Source organism: Centroberyx affinis, unplaced genomic scaffold (genome assembly GCF_046629955.1).
Source record: "Centroberyx affinis isolate AG114_WGS23_722 - 3 ecotype Tasmania unplaced genomic scaffold, CSIRO-AGI_Caff_v1 ptg003454l_1, whole genome shotgun sequence".
Taxonomy (NCBI): domain Eukaryota; kingdom Metazoa; phylum Chordata; class Actinopteri; order Beryciformes; family Berycidae; genus Centroberyx; species Centroberyx affinis.
In genome coordinates, this window is record NW_027281422.1 from 5,001 (window position 1) to 23,300 (window position 18,300).

General features: G+C 42.6%; 1 protein-coding gene across 1 annotated transcript in view; it reads left to right on the top strand.

The window, feature by feature from the left end:
• The window catches only part of LOC139661064 (leucine-rich repeat-containing G-protein coupled receptor 5-like), a gene marked incomplete at its 5' end in the record, with an annotated part of 7,743 nt that extends 4,610 nt beyond the window's left edge, over positions 1-3,133 (top strand). The window contains 2 exons of the mRNA XM_071539386.1: positions 856-1,007; positions 2,382-3,133. Coding sequence (XP_071395487.1) covers positions 856-1,007; positions 2,382-3,133 — 904 coding nt within the window. The remainder of the gene's footprint in view (positions 1-855; positions 1,008-2,381) is intronic.
• Between the last annotated feature and the right edge of the window lie 15,167 nt (positions 3,134-18,300).

Here is an 18,300-nt window from a genome sequence, read left to right on the forward strand (position 1 = left end):
TTTGGAACATTGGGAACATTGGGATCACTGGGAACATTAGGAACATTAGGAACATTGGGATCACTGGGATCACTGGGATCACTGGGAACATTAGGAACATTGAGAACACTGGGAACATTAGGAACATTGGGAACATTAGGAACATTGGGAACATTGGGATCACTGGGAACATTAGGAACATTAGGAACATTGGGATCACTGGGATCACTGGGAACATTAGGAACATTGTGAACATTAGGAACATTGTGAACATTGGGATCACTGGGAACATTAGGAACATTAGGAACATTAGGAACATTGGGATCACTGGGAACACTGGGAACATTAGGAACATCGGGAACACTGGGAACATTAGGAACATTAGGAACATCGGGATCACTAGTAACGTTAGGAACATTAGGAACATTGGGATCACTAGTAACGTTAGGAACATTAGGAACATCGGGATCACTAGTAACGTTAGGAACATTAGGAACATTGGCATCACAGGGAACATTAGGAACATGGGGAACTTTGAGATCGCTGGGAACATTAGGAACATTAGGAATATTCGGATCACTGGGAACATTAGGAACATTGGGAACATTTGGACCACTAGGAACATTAGGAAGATTAGGAACATTAGGATCACTGGGAACACTGGGAACATTAGGAACATTGGGAACATTGGGAACCTGAAACATTCACTATTTTACCAGCCAACTGGATGTTTAGAATAGAACAGGACTCCAGATTTACCAGCAAAATGTAACATGATATATGCAGGTGCTAATGTGTGTGTGTGTGTGTGTGTGTGTGTGTGTGTGTGCGTGCGTGCGTGCGTGCGTGCGTGCGTGCGTGTGTGTGTGTGTGCAGGTACGGTGCGCGGTGGGAGAGCAGCTTCCTGTGTCGTCTCAGCGGCTTCCTGTGTGTGTTCGCCTCGCAGACCGGCCTCTTCCTGCTGACCGCCGCCGCGCTGGAGAGAAGCCTGACCGACACACACCGCCGCAAAGCTGAGCGGGAGGCCGGTGAGGAGCACACACACACACACACACACACACACACACACACACACACACACACACACACACACACACAGTCACACACACACACACACAGACAGTCACACACACACACACACACACACACACACACACACACACACACAGTCACACACACACACACACACACACACACACAGTCACACTTGAGAATGTCTTAATTCGGTTTCAGATGTGGGGACTCGAGTCACATGACTTGGACTTGAGTCACAGTTTTAATTGCTTGAGACTTGACTTGATGCATGAAGAGAAGACTTGAGACTTGACTTGACTTGGGTTCTGGGGACTTGGGACTTGACTCTGACTTGGGTTCTGGCGACTTGGGACTTGACTTTGACTTGGGTTCTGGCGACTTGGGACTTGACTTGGGTTCTGGTGATTTGGAACTTGACTTTGACTTGGGTTCTGGCGACTTGGGACTTGACTTTGACTTGGGTTCTGGTGACTTGGGACTTGACTTTGACTTGGGTTCTGGCGACTTGGGAGTTGACTTGGGTTCTGGTGATTTGGGACTTGACTTTGACTTGGGTTCTGGTGACTTGGGACTTGACTTTGACTTGGGTTCTGGTGATTTGGGACTTGACTTTGACTTGGGTTCTGGCGACTTGGGACTTGACTTGGGTTCTGGTGACTTGGGACTTGACTTTGACTTGGGTTCTGGCGACTTGGGACTTGACTTGGGTTCTGGTGATTTGGGACTTGACTTTGACTTGGGTTCTGGTGACTTGGGACTTGACTTTGACTTGGTTTCTGGTGATTTGGGACTTGACTTTGACTTGGGTTCTGGCGACTTGGGACTTGACTTGGGTTCTGGTGATTTGGGACTTGACTTGGGTTCTGGTGACTTGGGACTTGACTCTGACTTGTACTCTGATGACTTGAAAAGGTTTCTAAAGTCTTGACTTGAGATCTTGTGTTTGTGTAAATGACTCAGATTGAAAGTGATGAGATTTGTTCCAGCAGACGACTGAATTTAAATTCTGTTTTCTGAATTTGTATGGAATGATTGAATTTATTGAAGTTGAAACTGATTATAGAAATCAAACTCATGATGCTCTTACCAAGTTTTTATCCTATTAAAACCATATTGCATTGAAAAGTCCTAGATATTTAGTTTTCTTTAAGATATTAAATTGATACTGGACTCTTGATTTGTTCTGACTTGACTTGCTGTTCTACATTTAGACTTGAGACTTGACTTTAATGACTTGGACTTGACTTGGTGATCTACATTTAGACTTGGAACTTGTGCCTCAGGACTTGAGACTGACTTGGGACTGGAGTGAAGTGGACTCGGTCTCTCCTCTGTTAGGTTTTGACTCTCCCCTCCTCTCCCTCCAGGCCGCTCCTCTCCGGTCTCGGTCCGTCTGGCGGTCTCTCTGTGCTTCCTCCTGGGTCTGGCGGTGACGCTGCCCCCCCTGGTGGCGGGACACGGTACTACCTCCCTCTGTTTGCCCCTGCCCTCCTCCTCTTCCTCCTCCTCCTCCTCCTCCTCCTCCCTGGCCTTCTCCGTCTCCCTGGTGCTCCTCAACTCTCTGTGTTTCCTCCTCATGACGCTGGCCTACACGCGCCTGTACTGCCGCGCCGACAAGGCCTCGTACCCCGGCGAGGAGGAGGAGGCGGCGTCGACGCGTCACGTGGCCTGGCTGCTGTTCTCCGACTGCCTCCTCTACCTCCCCGTGGCCTTCCTCTCCTTCTCCTCCCTGCTGCGGCTGCCCCTCGCCGGCCCGGAGGTGGCGAAGGGCGTGCTGCTGCTCGTCCTGCCGCTGCCGGCCTGCGTCAACCCGCTGCTCTACCTCCTCTTCAACCCGCTCGCCCGGGAGGAGCTGGGGGCGCTGAGCGAGCGCGCCCGCGGGGCCGTGGCGGCGAGGCTCGGCGGCGGCGGGGGGGGGAGGGACGGGGGCGGGTCCGGTCGGGCCGCGCCGGATTCGCCGTACGACGAGGACGCCGAGAAGCAGTCGTGTGACTCGACGCAGGCGCTGGTGGAGGTGGGAGGCGCGAAGGAGGAGGAGGAGGAAGAGGAGGAAGGAGGGAGAGGGAGGGAGAGGAGCGAGACCCGACATTCGGTGGCGTTTGTTGTCCCGTGTCGTTAGACCGACACACCACACACACACACACACACACACACACACACACACACACACACACACACACACACTAAGCATCACCCTAGCTTTCAGAGATGATACTCAGTCTTTGGTCTTTGTTCCCAAACTTTGTCCCTGCTGGCCAATGTACACACTCTCTGACTGTCAGCCAATCAGATCAAAGCAAAATGACTCTATATCAAACAGGCTCCTGATTGGCTGCCTGTTAATGTTGCTCTCGGTAGCGTCTAAACTTCCTTGAAAACAGGAAACAGTATAGAAAACAGAGGACTGGTGACACGTTTCTATGAAAAATGTCTATTAATTATTTTGGCTGGTAAAACTTTTTCTTGGCAGTTATGTTTTTTTTGTTTTTTTAGCTTACCAGCCCTTGGCAGGTGAGATAAAAAGTTAATTTTGGACACTTCACACACACACACACACACACACACACACACACACACTCACACACACACACACACACACACACAGACAGACAGCAGACTGATGGAGACTGTATGACAGCGACTGTAGCAGATAAGGAGAAAGAAAAGAAAACGCAAAAAATGGACATGAAGGCACTTTGTGGTTCAGAGGACGAAGGAACTCACCATGTGCACACCGTGGGTTCGATTCCCTAAACTCTCTCTCTCGCTCTCTCTCTCTCTCTCTCTCTCTCTCTCTCTCTCACTCTCTCTCTCTCTCCTGGAGCTCCAGGACACCAGGGGGCCGTCGGTCTCACCCTGCCCAGCCAGGGGCCTCCATCCCTGGGGACACACTCCACCTCTCTCGCCTCTCTCTCTCTCTCTCTCTCTCTCTCTGTCTGTCTAGTAGTCTCTCTCTCTCTCTGTCTGCCCCCCCCCCTCTCTCTCTCTCTCTCTCTTCCTGCTGCACACTGCCCAGAAAAGAAAAAACTCAATCAAATGATACAAGACGTATTAAAAAATGAGAGGAGATGAAGAAGGTCTGGGGATTCAAAATCTCCTGAAAGCTCCTCAACAGATGAACAATAAGTGACAGGTGGGAACGGAGGAAACGCTGTCGTCTGATTGGTTGATCCGGGACTGCATGGCAGAGTGGATCAGAAGCGCGCACACACACACACACACACACACACACACACACACACACACTCACACAAACATTATCAATGCTCGCAGTTTGAAGCCAGCAGCCAGTCCCCGTCCCTGTCGAAGACAACATTGCTGCAGCAGTTGCTTCAGGAAGTTGCTCCCCCTCCCTGGACTTGAGGTGTGTTTGTTTTACCTCTCCTCGCAGGTCGGTTCGGTCCCACCCACACGCCAGAGAGGTTAACCAAACAACTTTTACCCTCAACTTTTAATTTGAAACATTACACGCGATTTACAACAGCGTGTTATCAAACATCATCCGTAAATCAAGGATGTCAAGAATAACTGTCCTACATGCTGTTGAGTGCAGTGTGTGTGTGTGTGTGTGTGTGTGTGTGTGTGTGTGTGTGTGTGTGTGTGTCCACAGTTGCTATGCTGTTGCACCTGTGTGTGAAAACTGCAGTGACTGTGTGAGTTTCTTCACCGAGCCAACAGAGTTACGACAAACCAACACACGGCAAAGCCAAACGGGATTAAAGGGGAACTGAAGCTGATCATTCTGAGGCCCAGCGGTTCGTCCAATAAGAAAGAAGATAGAAAGAAGACATCAAGCCAAACGTCTGGAGTGACACTGCTGTCAAATCAGCTGTTTAAGAACATTTATCATTAAAGAGGAACTAAACCCCAAACCCAAATCTGTGTCAATCCTGACATCTAATGGTAAAAAGCATGCTGCTGAAATTGCCATCTGCTATTGGCTGATCTTTGGTGACAGGTGATGATGTCACCTCCATTTCTTGTACTCTATAGAGGGTGACATCATCACCTGGCACCAAACATCAGCCAATAGGACGTGGTTATTTCAGTAGCATGCTTTTAACAAAAAGAAAATAATTCAATTATCAGACAACACAAACAGAAAATGTCAAGAAGAAGAAGAAGAAGAAGAAGAAGAAGAAGAAGAAGAAACAGTAAGGGATTTTACCATCAGATGTCAGGCTTTACACAGATTTGGGTTTGGGGTTTAGTTATTCTTTAATAAATCTCTCTATATAAATCTGTTCAAACCTAATTTGCTTGACAAATATGGCCCTGTGTGTGTATGTGTGTGTATGTGTGTGTGTGTGTGTGTGTGTGTGTGTGTGTGTGTGTGTGTGTGTGTGTGTGCGTGCGCTGGTGTAAATATACTGTGACAATCTTATTTTCTTTTTGTAGAATGTGACAGAAAAAATGTCTTTGTTGGAACACAAACACACAAGTGAGTGTTGTGTTGAAATAATGTTTTTGTAATGTAAATATTATACTGATGCTCAGTGTCGCTGTATGGAAACTGGGACTCATGTTACCTCCTGACGCCCGGTGATTTGTAATAACTGCAGAGATCGGCGGTGATTTTTATCCCGTTAAAATGTGCGACATCTGTCATTTGTAAAGTTAAAATTTCAACGCAGATGGCCTTCCGTACTTTGGTGTGAACAGAGATCTGATGATAATAATCCAGTCAAACGCTCCGTGATTTCAGCCTTAACTTCTTTTTGTTGGGATTTCTTCTTCTACACGTGCGATTTCTCTCTTTCCTCCTGTCGTGAAAAATGGAGGCGGCAGTGGAATCGGTAGAAGAAGAAGTTTTGCTTCAGGTTTTGTTTTGCTGAATCAGGAAGGGACAAATTGTAAAATCTTATTAACTGTATCAGTGACACTGGCGATTTCAGCAAATGTCATTTTTCTGTTTGAATGTATTTTATTAATTAATTTGTTAATTCCTTTAGGTCCGCACATAGTGCTGGTCCTGTAAGAATAGGGTTTTTTCACGAAATTCACTATAGTGTGAAAGGAAAAAAAAAAAAAAACTTGTATTATTCTGTACAAAACATTTACTATGTTGCATATTCATTTCTCATGTTTCAACTGTAACTGTTATGAAAGCTGATACAGGTGATTTTATTTTTAGCAAAGTTATCAGATTTGCGAGCATTATTTGTGGGCGGAGTCAGGAGCTGATGAGACTCCGCCCACAAATAATGCTCACAAATCTGATAACTTTGCTAAAAATAAAATCACCTGTATCAGCTTCCATAACAGTTACAGGTGATTTTATTTTGAGCAAAGTTATCAGATTTGCGAGCATTATTTGTGGGCGGAGTCTCATCAGCTCCTGACTCCGCCCACTGCTGCAGCCATAGAATTGGTTTTGGTGGAGTCTTCATTTGGCCGGTAATGTGAAAGCTAAATACAGTGAATGAAGACTCGAAGACGAAAAAAACAAAAAACAAGACAACAAAGTGATAAAGTCTGAAGGTCAGTTGTGTGTAACAGTATAGCCGCTCTGCTTTTTCTGTTATTGAAAGTAAAGGTAAAACATGTTTGTAAGTTCTTCTGAGACTGATGTGGTTCTGCCTTCTGCTCTGCGGCTCCGTCCATCAGGTCCGTTCCTCCTGTTGTAAAATTTTGTAAAATATCTTGAAAGTATTTGAGTATTTTAGCCTGTAAAAGCCAGAGTGATATTTTAGTATGTGAATTATATAAACATTGAGGCTTGCATTGGTTTTGGGTTTCTGTCTTTTATGTCATTGCGAGATGAGAGCATGTGAGTGTGTGTGTGTGTATGTGTGTGTGTGTGTGTGTGTGTGTGTGTGTGTGTGTGTGATCCAGAACCTCCCATGGAAATATCTGGACACAAGGTTTGCTCCCCTCTGCTCGATTCTATTCTATTGTTTTCTGCTTTGTTCTGGGAAAAGGCCGATGTAAACAATTAAAGTAACAATAAAAGACTTAAAAAATTACACAGTTATCCAAAGCAAGATTATAAGATTATATTCCCTTTAAGGTTTGTTGACAACAGAATTAGGATTCATATCGGTCAGAGGAATTAAAGGTCCATATCCTCCACTGTCCAGAGTTTTATTTTGTGTCCTGAACAGGCTGTTTCTGTCGCCGTGTCTTTAAGGCTTATTAATATTAACGACCCTCTGTTCCGATTGGCTAACCATTTAAAGAGTGAAACGTGAGACGCCGCGGCCTGGCGGCTACAGGTAGGGAAAACTCTCTGGTAATAAACAACGGGCCTCATGCAACCACTCGTACGCACAGATTCGTTCTTAAATCACTTGTACGAGCGATTTAAGAGAACTTGCCGCATTCACCAATTTTCTCGTATTTACAATTTTCTCTTAGGTACGAACAAAATGTAGGAGTGGTCCAGACCTGTCGTACGAGTCACGTACAATCAACCTGCCGTTCACCAAAGCAAAAAAAAAACTTTGTTGTTGACTAACGGATTGTATCTCTGTCACTTTGAAGAAATGTTGAGTTTGAATATATAAATGACACTGTAATGTATAATCATGTTGAGATTAGTGGTTACAGCAACAGGAAAAATAGCAAGGGAGCACTGATGGCTTTTTCAAAAGAAGGTAGTGCATAATTTATTTTACCAGAGCCGCATAAAGTATCCATGTGGGTTAGTAGCCTATAGGTGCGCTCAATACAAAGACAGAACAAAAAACACAAATAATTGCCAGGTTATTTGACTCAGATGAGACAAAGGCAAGGTTAGATTCTATCAGAGAAATACATTATAGAGGGAGATAAATCTGATTTCTAGGCTGTTTTAGAGAAATGCTTTCTTTTTTTTATTTCTGTGACGTTGCCCTAACGACAAATCGCTATAGTCCTATAATATTCCTATAATACTCCGATATGGGACTGGGAGTGTCTGTGGTACTCAATAGTGAGTTTACAGTGACCATATCATGGTATTTTTGTCTTCTGTAGTATCACTATAATATTCCTATAGGGAATTATAGCGTTGTTGGGATATTTATTTAGTGTTCATCTAAAATGTATAGGAATACCATAGCCTAGTTGTTTTTCGTAAGGGAATGTGATGAGGGAATGAGTTATTTTTGCCCATTCCTTGGCTTCAGCAGGGCCTTTGATTCCACTATTGAATTATATTATATGTTATTATGTTATAATGTTATAATATTATATGCTTTGGTTGACTTATTTCTAATAGTAGGACTTCAGTCTCAGAGCTGGTAGACTTCTCCTTAGTCTTCCTGTCAGTTTTATGAATGAAGCTTCCTGAGATATGGGCCGGACGCCTAACCTTATATGGCATTATTGGGGCGTCAATTATGCAAATTCACAATTCTCATGAACGCGCGTTCATTTAGAAGAGGTGGAATTCATCATGTTTACGCAGGTCATTTACGACTGTTTTCTGAAGATACGAGCGTTTGGTGAATCTGACGTGGCACACTCATACGAGTCCACCTCACGAAAAAAGTACGAGAAATTTAAGATAAGAATACGAAAATGTTCTTGCATGAGGCCCAATGACAACCGCTCAACCGCTTTGAAAAAAACACTTTGTTAGTCTATTATTTCTTACAAAAATGATAATGAGCGAACCTTTGTGACGCCACAAAGTTACGGAAGTCCAAACGGCTCGTTTAGAGGCTCGCTGCACTAATATGGATTGTGTGGATTTAGTTTTGATACTTTCACCATGTTTAGATAGACCATCCAACTCCTTTATCACCACAGAGGAGAGGGGAGTCCTGCTTTACACCATATAACAGACTCTCATCCTGAACATTTCTAAATATCATGACTGACTCTTAAGACAGTAACCGGGTTTCCATCCAAGGTTCTTTACTGTCATAAGCACAGAAAAACAGCGAGACGCAGATAATGCTAGATATGAAATTCTTGAGCCTAGAGCGAGCCGCAGCAATGTAAACAAAGTAAACAAATGCAGTAAACAAACAATGCAGTAATAAAATAGCAGTGCAAAATGGTAAAGTGAGCATCTGTAAGAAGTAATACAAATATAAAGTGACAGAGTATAATACAAGTATTAAATGACATGTATAAATAAAATAAAATATGATATGATATGTGGACTTTTCAAAATATAAGGATTTATGAGATGGAATGAAGATGAGATGTAAAGTAAGGAGCGGTTGGCTAAAATGGGCAGTGTGCAAGCAATTTCAGATGCAGTTCCCTCAATATTGCAAGGAAAAGTGTTTTACGCTTGCTTGAGGTGGAAACGTTTTTGTCAATTAAGAAACTTCTCTTCAATCTCTTTAATTCGGTGTGAAGTGACTCCTGCAGTCACGGATGTATGCAGCAACCGCTCAGTTACTCAAAACATGAAGAAGAGCACTGACTCATGATGGATGGATGTTAGGTGCTGAATCAATTAATTTGATTCCTACAGATTGGATTTAAATCAGTCTTACATTCCCATTTGGATAACAATCCAGGGTGTCAGATCCGCAAAGATGGACGCTGTGGCTGCAGTGCATTCTGGTCTCTCTCCTGCTCCTGTGGTGGAGAAACTGGTCTCTCTCCTCTTCTCTGATGGATCTCTCCCTGTATGATTGTTGAACGTCTCTCGGTGCAAAATGGCGGCTCTAGAAAGAAGCCCTCGCTCTTTGATCCTGAGGGACTGACACCAAAACCTGACGTTTACCGCTGAGGTTTTACATCCTGAAACATTTTCTCATATCAGACTGGAAATATCTGGAGGTGACGTCACCTCGTCTGTGATTGGCCGGTTATCCACCAAGAAGAAAAACACAAGGAACTGCTGGATGGAGACAGGAGTGAGAAGAACATCACCAACAACTGATTTTAAGAAGTGTTTTAGGAGGAGATTTCCTTTAATATGCATTTCCTGATCCAGAGTAGATATCCAGATATCGAGAACCTTTTTAATGCCAAGTGTAAATGGGGTCGTAAAGTGCTGAATCATCTCCACCTCTCTCTCTCTCTCTCTCTCTCTCTCTCTCTCTCTCTCTGTATCTCTCTCTCTTATTCTCTCTATCCCTCTCTCTGTATATTTCTCTCTTACTTGCCCACACCCACACACACATATAACTCCATGACCAAGAAAAAATATGACCTAGTGGATTACACACACACACAGACACACACACACAGGCACAAAAGGCCATTGTGAAGAGATAGTAAACTTCTTCAAGGTCTTGTGTATCTGTTATCCACTCATCCAAGGACAATTATTCATATCAGCTCTACGTTAGAATACAGCTCTCCATATATTCTCATTATATTACAAATTACTTTTATCTCAAAAACAAAGCAAATCTTTTAGCAACATTTATCAGTAGATTTTTACTTGATATAAAATAAATAAACACTGTGGTGTTTCCGCACTGCAGATCACTACAGATCACCTGTCAGTCAGACAGTGTGGGCGGAGCTTGGATTTCCTGTTGATGCAGTTTGAGTTTCTCTTCTCTCTGTCTGTTTAGCCATGGTGGCTATCGCTGCTCCTGCTAACTACCCAGTTCTTCTTCTTCTGTTGATTCCAAACAAACCGGAAACGTAAAAGGTATCACTTCCTGTGTGGTAGAGGATTTTTCCCAGGAAAGAGAAGCTTTATGAACTGGATGTAGTTTGGATCACTGTTGAGTTATTGCTGCTTAGTGTTGGTGTTGTGTCTGATGGAAGCGTGTTTTTCCTCATATAATGCACTGAAATAATGAGAAATAAAGTGCACACTGATCTGCTCCCCTTTCAAAATAAAAGCCCTCTGTGGAGCAGCTTATGACCCATGCAGGTGTTTTTCTTGTGTTGTGTTCTCTCTCTCTCTCCCTCTCCCCTCTCTGTTAGAGTGTGGGTGTGTCTGATGAGAAACAGGTGGTGTGCTATAATTGGTCAGTGAGTGTGATTGGTATAGGTGTGCTCTGGCTGGTGATTGGTTCCTGATGGCTGTTCCCGGATATAAGCTGCTGCCACCTGTCCAGAAATTCCTCTCTTCTTTTCCAGCTCCAAACATGGCGGCACCTTAGTTGACTCTATGACTTTATTTGTCTGATAGATTGTAACTTTTCTCAGCCCTGGGAGTTGTAGGGGTGGGTGGCCTTTTGGTTGAAAGCCTGGGTTCTCCTGTTTTTTCTTGGTTAGGGTTAGGGTTTAGGTAAGCATCTTGTAATTTTTGTTTTATTTGTGATTGGTAAGTATAGGGTGATTGGGCTTAGGTTTGGTTTATTACTTATTTATTTATGTATTTATTTGTTTATTTATTTTGTTTATTTGATAGGGACAGAGCACATTAATAAACATCAGTATAAAAATACAAGATGTAAACATGCCGGAGTTAGCAAAAATGCTAATTTACATCCGTAGTCCCTAGGCAGGTAACAAAAACAGAAACATTACAAGTGACAATATACAAATACACAAGTAGAAAAAGACAGAATACATTGTACAACATGTCAGGTTAAAAGTGATCACAGTTCTGGTCTGCCTTGAGCCATTGTTTGAGATGGGTCTTAAAAGTGGGATATGTAGGGCACTCCCTTATTGCAAGTGGTAGGCCATTATTTTGGCCATGTACCCACTCTGAAGTCTTTCCCCCTGAAAATAATAAAAGGTTTGGGGCTGTACTTCCTTGTTTGCTGGTTGTTCTTGGGAGCAGGGGAAGAGGGGAGCCACACCTCCATGTTATGCCAGGGTTTCCCCTAGGCCGGAGCGTAGCAAGCTACAACAACACAATACTTTTAGTGGAATTTAAAGGTTACAGTGAGTGACAATGGACTTCAACTGGACGAGGGGCTGTCTGGGGAATCAAACCTGTGACCTTTCAGTTACTCGCCTGCTGCTCCCCTCTCATCAGAGTTAGATTGGTGTTGCAACTTTTATGGCAGTGAGGCTCGGCTGTTTGGGGGTGGAGACAACAGCTTATAGAGCTGATAGTTTATCACCACGGCGAGGAAGCGATGACACCAGCCGGTTGACACGGTAACACTATTGTTGCTACAATCTCAGATCTGATAAGAGGCACAATAGTGTGTATGTGTGTGTGGGGGTGGTGATAAGGATTATATTTTTATCGGCTCACTTCAGATAAAAAGACAAGAGTTATTGTAGCAGAAACAGTTTATCTTTTTTATCGATAAGGAATCATTTTATTTTCAATATACTGTCAGTTCATTGATCATCCTGGGAGAAAAATTTAAGTTTTCATTTAAACACTGGAGGAAGACGAGGGGAGAGGATGAGTGGAGGATGGGGGAGAGGAAGAGTAGAGGAAGAAGAAGAGAAGAGGAACAGGAGGGCGGAGAGTGTGGCCCAATCCCAATTGAAATTTGCCGTTTCAAATTTTACAAGAGGCAGCCATAACAGGTTGTGACTGTCACTGTAAACACATAACATCCAAAACCATGAGAATGACGTGAAGTAAATTGGACTTTTTTTATGTTCGCATAAAGGCATAAAGGCATTTATGGGTTTGCTACAAGTCAAGCGACCTTAGGGACAAAGTGATTTTCTCCTTTTTTACTTTTAAACTTCATCACATATTCTGTGATTTTGTTTGAGGCTGTAAAGTCAGCATGAGGAAAACAAAGGTGTGTGTGAATGATCAAAAATACTTGACAAAGTAGAAAGACGGAACTTAACATTTGAATAGTGTTTCCTCCATTTTCCTGCAGATGCGCTTCCTGCTAACGGATGTTCAAGTCTGCATCGATGCAGACTCGCTATCGGAGGGTTTTAAAGTCCACTTAGACTCCTGCTAATTGGTTTGGAACAGCCCTTAATATGGCGAACCTCCACATGAACGCGCAAACGGAGGAGTGGATAGGGCGAGGGGTTAGGTACTGGTTTGGGATTGGGCCTGACTGTGCTGCAGACAGGGTCGCTGCTAAGCACCTTGGCACCCATGGGTCCTCAGAATCCTCCCTAACCCAAAAGCTTACCTAACCCTAACGGCCAAAATACATGGGACACGGATGCGATGTGTCATGTAGGCGGGGCGGAGCGGGGTTTTTTACCTGCTACACAGACTCCGTCTTTGTAGCGTGTGGTTGCGTGCCACATAGATGATTGGATTCACTGTTTTTTGAGTTTTGCCAAGTGATAATGCAGTTGGTTATGCAGGGTTTGGAAGTGTAGGCGATATTAACTGGTACTGAATTAATTAACTAGATCGTTTTAACTACAGGATCATGGATACACATTGATTTGATTGATTTATTTTAATGTGCAATGTAAAAACACCCACAAGGTTGCTCTGCTGCGTCACATTGCCTCTGGTACAATGAGGTATTTATTTTAATCATTTTTAAACAGATTGTACTCGTTTTTTACACAGTTCTATGGAGTTTTTACCTGTTTGAGGGCCGCGTAGCCACGCGTAGAGGGGAAAAAATAGACCAGACGTGCAAAAATAGAGATGAGCCGCGCGATGCCCGTGCGGGTGCGCGCGGCTTCCGTGGTCCGTGAAGCAGCTTCAGTTGATTATAACGGACGCGCTCTGTTGCGGGCATTCTGCAGCAGACGTGTCGCACCATAGTGTAACCTCACCCCAAGGGGTCTCTGCCCACTTCACAACAAAATAAAAACATTTAAGAATGTATGCACACACGCATAATCACACATACATTTGCACTGATATGCCCACATAGAGACATACTCACATGGAGACACATGACATGGCAGTGATTATACTGAACATGGATACACATACACTTGTCAAAATTAAAATTAAAATCTACATGGATACACATAACGAAGTGGCCGAGGGGAAATAGTAGAGGTAGTAGTAGTAATAATAATAATAGTAACAATAGTAAAACATTGATAAGTTACTAAGTGATAGTATGTTCATCCAACCAGTGAAACTAGGGAGAGCCGTAGTGTAGAGAGAAAAAATGGGTTTTAAGATTTTAAAATGTCTAGAGTCCACTTCTCTTACAGTTGAGGGAAGGGTATTCCTGTCACGACCTCTGTCTCCTGTGCTCACCCTGACTCCACACCTGGCCCTGCTTCAGTTTCCCTCTCATGGGTCCCTTAGTCTGCCTTGTTTGGAGTTTTCCAGCAGATGGCATCCCAGTGTTCCCCACATGCCGTTCAGTGCCTCACCAGCTGTCCCTTGTTAATTTGCTAGTCCAGTATTAAGTTCTCAGCCAGCCACCTTTCTCTGCTTGTTTGTTAGTCTAGACCTATGTTCTGTATTCTTTGCCTGCTGAGACTACCAGTAAAACCTTTGTTGATTCTCAAGCCTGCCTCCTGCCTTGCTGTTGTGCATTTGGGTCCACCCGATCTGCACATCCCTGACAATTCCAGAGACGGGGCGCGATGTGTGAATGCTCTACTCCCAACTGATGTTTTTGTAAAACCTGGAGACCGCCAGATAACCAGCACCTAGAGAACATAAAGGACGTCCTGGAATATATGGTTTAATCAAGTCAGATATGTATGACGGTGCCAATCTATTTAAGGCCTTGTAGGTCAGGAGGAGCACCTTAAAATCAGCTCTGGCCTGTATCGGCAACCAATGCAGGGATATAAGAGTTGGTGTTATATGGACAAACTTCCTTACTCTGGTTAGCTGCTGCATTTTGGACTAATTGAAGACACTTTGTTGTAGTTGAAGGTAGGCCGGAGAAGAGTGCTTGCAATAATCTATTCTTGATGTTATGAATGCGTGTACTAGGGTTTCAGCATACGCCCATGATAGAATTGGGCGAATCCTAGCTAAATTGCGTAGGTTTAGTGATGTTTTTAATGTGTGGTTCAAAGGATAGAGAGGGATCAAAAACTACTCCTAGATTCTTGACTGTCTGCCTTTGGGAAATTAAGCAGCCATCAAGGTTTATGATTACATCTTTGAACAGAGACCTATGTCTGGCTGGACCAACCAGCGACAGCTCAGTTTTACTGCCATTTAAGAGCAATTAGTTACTACACATCCAGCTTTTGATTTCGGATAAGCAGTTCTCTAGATTCAGAAGGTTGGAGGAGTCATTGGCTGTTACAGGGAGGTAGAATTGCAAATCGTCAGCATAACAATGAAAGTTTCAAACTTTCTGAGTTTTTCTTCCACTCTGAATGGATCCCTCCCATTGAGTCTCTTAATATAAATAGCTTAGTATCTAGTTAGATGAGAAATTCACTTTTAAATATCACATTAACAACCTTGTTAGCAAATTATGACAAAAAATAGGCTTCCTTTACAGGAACAGAACCAGCTTCCCAATGTTTTGCCAGGCAAGGATTATTAAAGCAGTTTTCATGTCTGTTTTGGATTACGGTGATATTATTTACAGACACGCCTCCAATTCCACCATTAAACAACTGGACTCTATATATCATTCCGCACTTAAGTTCATCACTGGTGATAATTACAATACCCATCACTGCATTCTGTATGAGAAGGTCAGGTGACCATCTCTGTGGGAGAGACGTGACAAGCATTGGTATCCGTACATTTATAAAGCAATTATTGGAAAGTTACCATCTTACATCACGTCCATGTTGAATTGGCCTTCAATATCCCGCCACACAGGCTCCAATGAACAGCTTTTATTTAAAATTCCATGTGTAAATACTGAACTTGGGAAAACTGCCATTTGCTTTAATGCCCCATGTTACTCCAGCTACAGAACGTTTTAAAGAGACTCTTTTATTACTTGTAGTCATTTTCGAAAATTAATATTGAGTCTTCCTTGTTCTGTATGTGATTGTTTTAATAGAATTTAACCTGATGTCTTTTCTCAAATTTTATTTTCTATTTGATGTATTCTATTTATTGATTTTACTCTGATTTGTTCTAGTCTGCTTGTTTTAATACATTCTGATTTTGTATTCTAGACATCACTGTAAATGAGGTTCACACCTCAGTAATCATTCAAGTTTAAATAAGGGTTATGTATACGTGCATAAATGTGTGAATTAATGTACTTCATATTATAATAGATATATATGGAAAAACTCAGTTTGCTCTCTTCAACTGATCATATACTTATTTTTTCTTTCTTTTTTTGGTGAATTAGTGTCTGATACAGTCGGCCTAGAAACATATTACACGTTGTGACTATGGTGTGTGTTTGTCCTTCATTTTATTATTATTGTATCCCAGTTAAATTTATCATAGGACAGAATGTGTTAAAACTGCTATTGTCCGTCATTCCCACTAGGGGGCGGTAATGATGCTGTAGAGGATTTGTACTGCAGAGTGGAGACAGAGAAGATACACAGAAGATATACAGTAGGCCTATTCTTCTTTTGGTGAATTACTGTCTGATACAGTCGTCATTAATGTCATTAATATTCCAGTATTGTTCTGCATTGTTTTATTTAAGAGTTGTCATGTATAAATGTAATTTTCCTTTTAAAAAACACAGGATGAGCGTATGTTCTGATTTTTATAAACCTGAATACTCACTAGCTGGTTTATTCTAATATTAGCTAAGGCATGTAAACATCTTCTCCAGTTCACTGTTGGTTTTTAATGTCAGTGTAAGTTTAGTTTCCACGGTAATATACAAACTATTCTGTTGTTTGATGTATGTATGAATTCCCTTTCAGGATATGAATACACATATAAACAGTTTATCAGCAGTTTGACTAACGGTCATATGAGCATCATGAATACTTTGTGCATGTAAACACACGTAGGACCTACTGTGTTATACCAGTCACTTTCTTGTCAGTCCAGAAGGGGTCTCTGCTGATCTCTGACAATAAATGTTTCCTGAAACTGCCCTTTATAAGAGTACAATAGTACAATATTATCTCCTACAGATCATCTATATACTACCACATTTACCATTCTACTGCTGTATCGGGAGGAAAATAGATTGCTGAACAGACTGCTCCTTTACTTTAAGAGCAGAAACAGAAAGCAGAGCAACACTATAAAAGTACAGAAAGCCAGCCGACCTGCACACATGCTGTAGTCAGCAGAATCCAGCAGGGGGCGTCCTCACTCCACACAAAAACCTCATCCAGAAGAGAACAGAGAGCCTGCCGTTATCCCAAATGAGACTTTGACAAGGAGATGAACTCTAATCCAGAAAATTAAGCATGTTAACACTCTCACTGTCAGCACTCTGGACTAAAGACAGTTTGTTCAGGCTGGAATTTATTGTTTCAGCTTTTGATTCAGGACGATCAGTCAGTGATAGATAGATAGATAGATAGATAGATAGATAGATAGATAGATAGATAGATAGTAAATCATCAAAATCACGGGTTAAAACCCAAGCGGCCAAAACCACGGGTGAATTTTGAAGCCAGTAAGTGGCGGCAAGCTGCAATTCCTCTAACGCCCACTAGAGGCTCCAAAAATACTCTAATGGACCACAACCCAACTTCTCACTCAAAATATAGTCAGTCAGTACATATTTTCGACAACAGGTTTTGGTCTCAGTAATTTAACTTTTTCCAGCTATGTCCATATGGCGATTTTCAAAATAATTGTCATTAACACACACACACACACACACACACACACACACACTCACCTTGATCAAGTGAAAGGCATCATAGTTGCTTGTTGCCACATTACGTCTTTTAAACTCAAAGCCTTTCTGTTGAAATTTACAGGTATGAATTTACCCAATCTGTCCACTAGAGGGCAGTGCACACCACTGCTTTTATGTTTTTTCAATCCTGTAATGCATATAAGGCAGCCCAGTCATGCTGTGTGTAACATTTGGAAATGTTGAGTTAACTTTGTAAGATTTTTTTTACTAGTTGCTGTTACAAGGTTGGCCTGATGGTGGCGCTATGGATTGATCAATACTTACAAAAACAATACAGAATCAGCCCCACAGGCTTGAAGCTCTAGTAATAATAATAATAATTGTCTTGTTTTCCAAGGTGTGAACGTTTCCCAGCAGTCCCATATTCAGTCAGACTCTGACCTCTAGTGGCCGCTCTGCTGTACTGCAGCCTGACCAACAAACCTCTGAGGGGAATCATCAACCAGCGGATCTCAAGCTGGGGTCCGGGGACCCCCAGGGGTCCTTGAGGGCGTCAAGGGAGTCCCCAGTATAACAAGGTATAGTTTAGTTTCACTATAATCTAAATTCATTAGAAATGATCCCAATCAGAGAATTTATAAGAATGACTGTTGTAATCCCAGGTTTTACCACTCTTATCTCCCCATGAACAGTGCAGACACTTCTACAGTTCAATGCTAAATCAAAAACTAAAAATCCCGACAGTAAGGGTCTCTGACACTAACTGTGACCCAGTTGGGTCTCACATTAAATCAGACAGACAGATTTTTAAGCTGTAAACAAAAACAAAAATTTTTTAAAATCGACCTGTATT